This window comes from Orycteropus afer, unplaced genomic scaffold (assembly GCF_000298275.1).
Source record: "Orycteropus afer afer isolate SDZICR_OR568_19922 unplaced genomic scaffold, OryAfe1.0 scaffold00095, whole genome shotgun sequence".
Classification (NCBI taxonomy): Eukaryota; Metazoa; Chordata; class Mammalia; order Tubulidentata; family Orycteropodidae; genus Orycteropus; species Orycteropus afer.
The window spans coordinates 6,865,650-6,875,116 of NW_006921682.1; the positions used below are offsets into that span (position 1 = coordinate 6,865,650).

At 36.4% G+C, this 9,467-nt stretch overlaps 1 protein-coding gene across 1 annotated transcript in view; it reads left to right on the plus strand.

Moving 5' to 3' along the window:
- The first annotated feature begins 820 nt into the window (after positions 1–820).
- TEX15 (testis expressed 15, meiosis and synapsis associated) overlaps positions 821–9,467 on the plus strand; it is an 82,984-nt gene continuing 74,337 nt past the window's right edge. Inside the window, exon 1 of the mRNA XM_007942704.2 lies at positions 821–959. Within this exon, the coding sequence (XP_007940895.2) occupies positions 821–959 (139 nt within the window). The remainder of the gene's footprint in view (positions 960–9,467) is intronic.

Sequence of the window (9,467 nt, forward strand, 5' to 3'; positions counted from 1 at the left end):
CTGGCAAGTCCAAAATACGTAGCTCAAGCAACAGGATAGTTACTCCTCCCAGCTCACAGGATTAGGGGGTTAACAGGACTGGTGAGTCTAAAATACATATGCCACATGGAAGACTGTATACTTCTGCAGGCTTTCATCCCAAGATCTGCAACAGGAAGAGTACAGAGCCAAGAGAGATAAAATACCTCTTTATAGTCTGAGCCAGACCATACCCTAAGAAAACTCCCCTTTTGACTGGTCAATTGATTACATTATATTTCATTATGGAAGGTGATTACATTAGATTAGATTACATTATGGAACAGGAACTAGTCTAGTATTTGGCTGAACCATTGAGAATTGTAGCTTAGCCAACTGACACATAAAACTGACCATCACAATAACTTTGCTAAATTTTCCCAAAGCCAGGGATTCTGATGTGAAAGTGATGGAAGTGTAGAAGAAAAATACTTCGCAAAATTAGAGTATTTGGTAAGAATTTCACCAAATGTTTATACAGATTTTTTGTTTGGAAGTTAAGCCTTTTAGGAGGACAGGAGCTTTTGGCTACCTTACTACAATAACATGAATTATGGGAAAAGGTCTATTAGCAACTACAAAATAAATATTTTTAATATTATATATTGACCAAAGTTGCTAATTTCATTTTCTGTTTTTGGTAACCTGGCAAATTGATTGAAACCGCATATCGGTATGACCAAGAATATATTTTAATTATATTCCATTTAAGAACTTTTAAATGATTTTACTGCTGTTGCCACTTGTATGTTTATTGACTTTTTGCTTAACAGCCTTGGATTTATTTTAGGCCAACAACAAAATGGAAATGAAACAGATTGCCAAACACAAGACATTATGGAAAATGAGTTCAACCAGTGAACCTTTATCAATTGCTGGTACAGAAGCCAATCCTTTGAAGAAATTCACCATTCCAAAGATCAGAAGGACAGCTGGTAAAGGTAATATTTCTCTGGAAGATAGGATTTTTAACATATCTATTACTGTATTTCTTTGATTCTTAGTTCGCATTTATCTTCTCTTTTGACGCTATACATTTAGGTTAAATCGGGTCTTTAATACCTTAAATACATATGTATGTACCTTCGGTTCCAGAGAAGATGAAGTGGGCACATTTTTTCTATCCCTTCCACTAAGTACACTTGAAAACTCTGAACATGCATATAAAATAAGCATAAGATTGAAAGGTAGATGACAGATCAACTATGAACCTGGGACTTGAAGAATAACACAGTAGTAAATTCTCTGGATTTTCTTTATTTCTCCTAAATGTCTCAGACTGAATACTAGAGAAGCCCATAACCCAGAAACACCAACGAGTACAGGCAAAAGCCCCAAGAAAAGCTTTCTTTCTCTTTCAAATTGGAAGGAGCAGACTAGAAAGACAGAAACCTATTTAACAATAAATACTATACTCTTGCAAAACAACACCAGGGAGAAAAATCAGGGCCCCTGCATTTATTGTCAGCAAAGGTTGAGTGGAGGGCCTAGACTTAAACCTATATCACTCTTCCTGCTGGGATGGTATTAGAGGAGGCCAAGTGAGGAATTTGGACTCTGACATCCCCTCAGCTGTATCAAGGCATCCCTCTCCCTCTATGTGATGCCAGTGGTGGCCAAAAAGGGAACCTGGACTTTTTTTTTTTTTTTACATTAACCCACCCCATTGCCATGGCGTGCCATCGATTCTGACTTTAGTGATCCTATAGGAAAGAGTAGAACTGCCCCATATGGTTTCTGAGGCTGTAAATCTTTATGGAAACAGACTGCCTCGTCTGTCTCCAGCTGAGCACCTGGTTAGTTCAAGCTGCCAACATCTTGGTTAGTAGCCAAATGTTTTAACTGATGCGTCACCAAAGCCTCCTGTATTATATTTAGCAGTAATAAATTCCCTTACCTCCCCCCACCCCTGCCTTACCCTGTAGTGGTAAGTAACCCTTCCCCACTGGGAGAGCCATTAACATAGACCAAGTGAGGAGCTTATACTTCTAACATGCCCAGCAGTAACAAGGTATCTATTTCCCACCCACAGTGCCAATGAGTGTGGAGTGTTGACTTATACCCTTGTCCAATGATTAAAAAGTTACCCCCTCCAAGTATCAGTGGGGACCATGTGGACAGCCAGTGGTAAAGATTCAGTGCCCTCTTCCCCTGCTGGCATGGTTTGAGTACAGCTAAAATGTTGTTGTTGTTGTTATGTGCCGTCGAGTCGGCCCCGACTCATAGTGACCCCTCCTTGGGTTTCCGAGGCAGTATCACTACGGAAGTAGGATTGCCCAACCTTCCTTCCGAGGAGTGGCTGGTGGGTTTGAACCGCCAGCCGTCTGGTTAGCAGGCAAGTGTCTTAGCCACTATGCTACCAGAGCTCCCTACAGCTAAAATGGGAGATTTAAATATGATCCAGAATCTCGTAACATGATCTAGAATAACAAACATTGTCACTAAGAGGAAACAGATTTTAGAATTATCTGACAAGGCTTTTAAAGCAGCTATCATAAAGATGTTTCAGCAAGCTACTGTATACATTCTCAAAACAAATAAAAAGATACCAAATCTCAACAAAGAAATGGAAAATAAGAAAATGGAAGTATTGAAACTGAAAAATATAATAATTGAAATAAAATCTCATTAGAAGAATTGGCTCATATGAAGAATGGAGAAGACAGTGGCAAAAATCAGTGAACTTGAAGATAGAACAATGTCAGTTTTGCTGATTGTGATATAGCTGTGTAAGATATTGCCACTGGAGGAAACAGAATGAAGAGTATGTGTTATACCTCACTATTTATATCTGAAACTTCGTGCGATCTATAATTATCTCAAAATTAAAAGTTTTTTAAAGCACCATTGTAACTGCCATCAAGTCAGTTCCTGACTCATGGTGATTCCTTGCACAGGACCACTGTGATTCACTGACTGATTTTCAGAAGTAGATCTCCAGGTCTTTCTCCCTAGTATGTCTTTATCTGGAAGCTTCACTGATACCTGTTAAGCATCATAGCAACATGCAAGCTTCCACTTACAGAAAAGTGGTGGCTGCACTTGAGAAGCATTGGCCAGTTCTCCTGCATGGAAGGCATGAATTGTACCACTGAATCACCACTGCCCTGAAAAACACTAGTTAAATCAAGATGTCATTTTAAAACATGTTCTGGTAACTCACAGGAGAGCAGGAAAAATGAAACAGAGAAATGAACTGAAACAGAAAAAACAAAATAACTAAATATCAGTCTTCAGCTCAAATATATAATTGTATTAAATGTAAATAATCAAAATATACCAATTAAAAGACAGTTGACAGAGTGAATAATAAAACATGGCCCAGCTATATACTGTCCATAGAAAACTCACTTCAAATATAATAATACTGGTTGGTTGAAAGTAAATATATGGAAAAAGATAGACCATGCAAATATTAACCAAATAAAGCAGGAGTAGCTATATTAATATCATATGAAGTAGATTTCAGAGAAAAGAAAATTATAAGGGACAAAGAGCAACATTAAATAATGAATGAAAGGATCCATCCACCAAGAAGATACAGCAATCCTAAATGTGCATGCACTGAACAACAGCTTCAAAATATGTAAAGCAAAAATGATAGAATTGAGAGATGAAAGAATTGAATCCAGAATTATAATTGGAGACTTAATTGCACCTCTCTCAGCATTTCGTAGCACTACTAGGCAGAAAAAAAGAAAGGACACTAAAAAAAACTTAAAACTGAACCAATAGGATCTGACTGACATTTATAGATTACTCCACCCAACAAAAACAGAATAGACATTCTTCTTAGGGACCCATGAAACATGCAGTATAGACAGTATCCTGGGCCATCAAACAAATATCAACATATTTGAAAGAATTTAAATCATACATAATGTGTGCTCTCAAACCATAATGGATTCAAAATAGAAATTGTTAATAGAAAGATGATAGGTAAATCTCCACTTGGAAAGCAAAGAATACAGTTCTAAATAAGTCATGGGGCTTCAAGAGAAATTGAAAATATATTACTGAATTAAATTAAAATGAACGTATCAAAATTTCAGGCACTCTGCTAAAACATTGCTGACAAAGGAATTTATGGCACTAAATGCTTACATTAGAACAGAAGTGTTTCAACTCAATGATGAAAGCTGTCCACTTAATAAAGTAGGGAAAAAAAAAAAAAAAAACAGCAAAATAAGCCCAAAACAACAAGAAAAAAGAAAATAATGATATGAACAAAAATCAATGAAATAAGTAGAAAAACATTGGAGAAAAATCAGTGAAACAAAATAACTGATTGAAAAAAATCAGTAAACTTCTAGTAAGACTGACAAAACGGATGTTGTAAATAGTAAATTACAACTGTCAATAATAAAACAGGACCAGCCTGCAGACATTGAAAGAATAATAATAGGAATACTACAAACAAGTCCATACACATCAACTGGACGACTTAGAGGGAGTAGACCAATTTGTTTAAAGTACAAACTACCAAAACTCACAAAATACTAAATAAACCAAATAAATAAACCCAAATCCCTGCCATTGAGTCGATTCTGACTCATAGCAACTTTGTAAGACAGAGTAGATCTGCCCCATAGGGTTTCCAAGGCTGTAAATCTTTATGGAAGCACACTGCCACATCTTTCTCCCACAGAGCAAGTGGTGAGTTCAGACCACCAACCTTTCTGTTAGCTGCTGAGTAGTTAACCACTGGTCCACCAGGGTTCCTTAATACTAGATAGATGATTTGAATTAGCCCTATAACTATTAAGGAAATTGACTTCATAGCTGAAAACTGTTGAAAAAGAAATCTTCTGGCCCAGGTGGTTTCAGTGGAGAATTCCACTAAACAATTAAGAAAGAATTAACATAAATTCTGAATAATGTCTTCTAGAAAATGTTGTTGTGTGCCGTGGAGTCAGATCCGACTCATAGTGACCCCTCCTTGGGTTTCTGAGGCAGCATCACTACTGAAGTAGATTGTCCCATCTTCCTTCAGAGTGGCTGGTGGGTTTGAACCACCAGCCTTCTGGTTAGCAGTCAAGTGCTTTAGGCACTATGCTGCCAGAGCTCCTGGAATAAGTAAAAACACTTCCCAAATAATTTTATGAGGACAGAATTACCCTATTATCAAAACAAGACAAAGTTTAAAGGGGAACATAATTTTCTGTGTAAAGTTTCACCAAAAATAACAATTTTTTAAAAAAAGATAGTATGAAAAAAGAAAACTATAGACCAATATCCATCATGAACATAGATGCAAAAATACTAAATATAAGCTAATCAAATCCAGCAAATATATAAAGGGAAATATATACTACCGTCAAGTGGGTTTTATTCTAGAGATGCAAGGCTAGTCTAGTTCAGTATTTGAAAATCATTCTCTGTAATCCACCATATTCACAGGCTAAAGAAGAAAAACTATATGATCATATCAATTAATGCAAAAAAACATTTAACAGACTCCAGAATCCATTCATGATAAAATTCTCAGCACACTAAGAATAGAGGGGAACTCCCTTGACTTGATAAAGAGCATGTACAAAAAACATAGAGCTATCATATTTAATAGGAGCTCTGGTAGCATGGTGCCTAAGGCACTTGACTGCTAACCAGAAGGCTGGCAATTCAAACCTGCCAGCCACTCCTTGGAAGGAAGGTTGGGCAATCTACTTTTGTAGTGATACTGCCTCAGAAACCCAAGGAGGGGTCGCTATGAGTCAGGTCCGACTCCAAGGCACGTAACAACAATAATAACAGCATATTTAATGAAGACTGACTGCTTTCCCTTTAAGACAGGGAAGAACGCAAGAGTGTTCTCTCCCCACTTTTATTTAACATGGTACTGGAAGTTCTAGTCAGTGCAATAAGACAAGGTATACAGAATGCAAAGGAAGAAGTATAACTGTCCCTAATTAAAGTTGGCATAATACTCTACAAAGAAAATCTCATTGAATATACAATAAACTCCAAGAAGTAATAAGTGACTTCAGCAAGGTCACTAAATACAAGATCAAAATGTTAAAATCAATTGTATTTCTATGTACTGGCAACAAAAACATAAAATCAAGATGAAAATAACATCTCAAACAAATAAGTATAAATCCAACAAAACGTGTACAAAACTACTGTGGTTAAAACTACAGATGAAGAAATCAAACAAAAATCTAAATAGATGGAGAGATCCATTATTTGTTATGGATTAAATGACTTAACATAATGAAGATGTCAGCTCTCCCCAAATTAATCTGTGGGTTTATTACAATTCTATAGGTTTATTACAAATCTGCAGGTTTATTACAGACTTCTTGATCATGAATTTTTGTAAATAGACAAGCTTATTCTAAAACTTTCACGAGAAGGCAAAGAAACTGAAATAGCTAAAATGGTTCTGAAATAGAAGAGTAAACTGAATGGAATCACTTTACCTAATGTTATGGCTTACTGTGTAGCTATGGTAATTAAGACACTGTGGTTTTGATAGAGGCACAGACAACATAAATCAGTAGAATAGAAATAGACCTACACAAATAGGCTCAATTGATTTTTGTTGCAATTGATTTTTTGACAAAGGCACAAAAGCAATTCATTGGAGGAAAGTTAGTTATTTCATGAAATGCAGTTGTACATCCATAAGCAAAAAAAAAGCCTTGCCTAAACGTCACACACAAATTAATTTTTCTGCATAAGTTCGATGAACGTTTGCTAAACGAACAATTCTGAGACATCACCGAAAGCAGAATTCATTAAAAAAAAATCAGTAAAGTGAGCTTCATCAAAATGAGAAGTTTTTTGCTCTGCACTAGACCCTGTTAGGAGGATGAGAAGACAAGCCAAGAGAGAGAAAAAATAAGTGCAAACCATGTATCTGACCAAGGACTTATATGTAGAATATATAAAGAGCTTTCAAAAGTCAGTAATCAAAAATAAAGAAGAAATAAAAGAACAATATAATTAGAAAACAAGAAAAAGACATGAACAGATATTTCAGCAGAGAAGATACATGGATGGCAAATAAGCACATAAAAAGATGTCCAGCATCATTAACTGTTAGGGAAATAAACATGAAAACCACTATGAGATATTTCTGCATACCTATTAGAACAGCTAAAATTGAAAAGAATAATAATGCTAAATCCTGGTAAAGATGTGGAGGAACCAAATCACTCATATATTGCTGGTAGCTTTGTAAAATGGCATAGTCACTCTGCAGAACAGTTCAGCAGTTCTTTAAACATACAACTACCATATGACCCAGGTTGCACTCTTGGTTATTTATCCCAGAGAAATGAACACTTATGTCCACACAAAATCCTGTACATGAATGTTTTATAGCATAGTAAAAAATAGGAAACAACTCAGATTTCCAGTGGATTAATGCAGTTAAACAAATTACGTACATCTACTGTGAAATATTACTCAGCAATATGAGGAAATCATCTATTGATACACAAAACAATTTGGTTGGATCTTAAGGGCTATATACTGAGTAAAAAAATCCAATCTCCACAGGTCATAGACTACATAATTCCATTTATGTAAATTATATTGCTCTTGTTAGGTACCGTCCAGTCGGCTCTAACTCGTACAGACCTTACGTACAGCAGAACAAAACATTGCTCAGTCTTACACCACCCTCACAATAGTGCTGTGCTTGAGGCCATCATTGCAGCCAGTGTATCAATCCATGGCATTGAAGGTCTTCCCTTTTTTGCTGACCCTTTACTTTACCAAGCATGATATCCTTTTTCAGGTAATGGTCACTTCTGACAACATGACCAATGTAGGTGAGACGAAATCTGGCCATTCTTGCTTCCAAGGAGCATTCCAGCTGCACTTCTTCCAGGACAGATTTCTTCCTTTTTCTGGCAGTCTGTGATATTTTCAGCATTCTTCACCAACAACACAATTCAAAGGCATCAACTCTTCTTTGGTCTTCCTTATTCATTGTCCATATTTTCATGTGCATATGAGGCAATTAAAAATACAATGGCTTGGGTTAGGCACACCTTAGTCTTCAAAGTGACATCTTTACTCCTTAATACTTTGAAAAAGTCTTTTGCAGCAAGTTTGTCCAGTGCAGTATGACCATCTGATTTCTTGACTACTGCTTCCATGAGTATTGATCTAGGGAAGTGAAATCCCTGACAACTTCAATCTTTACTCCATTTATAGTGCTGTTTACTTATTGGTTCATTTGTAGGAATTTCCATTTTCTGTATGTTGAGTTGTAATCCATACTGAAAGCTGTAGTCTTTGATCTTCACCAGTATGTACTTCAAGTCATCTTCACTTTCAGCAAGCAAGGTTTTGTCTTCTATGTTTCATAGGTGGTTAATGAGTCTTCCTCTAATTACGATGCTGCGTTCTTCTTCATGTAGTGCAGCTTCTCGGATTATTTTCTCAACATACAGATTAAATACATATGGTGAAAGGATGCAACCCTGACACACACCTTTCCTGATTTTAAACCATGCAGTATCTCCTTGTTCTGTTCAAACAACAGCTTCTTCGTCTGTATACAGGTTCCTTATGAGCACAATTAAGTGTTCTGGAATTCCCATTCTTTCCAGTGTTATCCAGAATTTGTTATAATCTATACAGTCGAGTGCCTTTGCATAGTCAATAAAACACAGGTAAAGATCTTTCTGCTATTCTTTGCTTTCATCCAAGATCCATCTGACATCAGCAGTGATATCCTCCTTCCACATCCTCTTCTGAATCCAACTTGAACTTCTAGAAGTTCCCTGTCAGTATACTGCTGCATCTGTTTTTGAACTGTCTTCAGCAAAATTTTACTTGTGTGTAATATTAATCATTAGGTATTGATTAATAATTTCTACATTCTGTTGGATCACCTTTCTTTGGAATGGGCACAAATATTGATCTCTTCCAGTCAGTTGGCCAGGTAGTTGTCTTCCAGATTTCTTGGCATTAACAAGTAAGTGTCTCTAACACTAAATCCATTTGTTGAAACATCTCAGTGAGAATTCCGTCAATTCCTGGAGCCTTATTTTTCACCAGTTTCTCAGTGCAACTTGGATGACTTCTTTCAGTACTATTGGTTCTTGATCATGTGCTACCTCCTGAAGTAGTTGAACACTGACCAATTCTTTTTCGTACAATGACGCTGAGTATTCTTTCCATCTTTTTTGATGCTTCCTGCATCATTCAGTATTTTGCCCATAGGATCCTTTAGTATTGCAACCCAAGACTTGACTATTTCTTCAGTTCTTTCAGCTTGAGAAATGCCAAGTATGTCTCTTCCCTTTTGGATGCCAAGTGTGTCTCTTCCCTCTAACTGCAGGTTTTTGCACATTTCATTATAACACTTTACTTTGTCTTCTCCAGCTGCCCTTTGTTTGTTTTTTTTTTTTTTATTAGGATTTGGGTGAAGATTTACAGAGTAAATTCACTTTTCATACAGCAGTTCACATATACTTTGTCTCATGTCA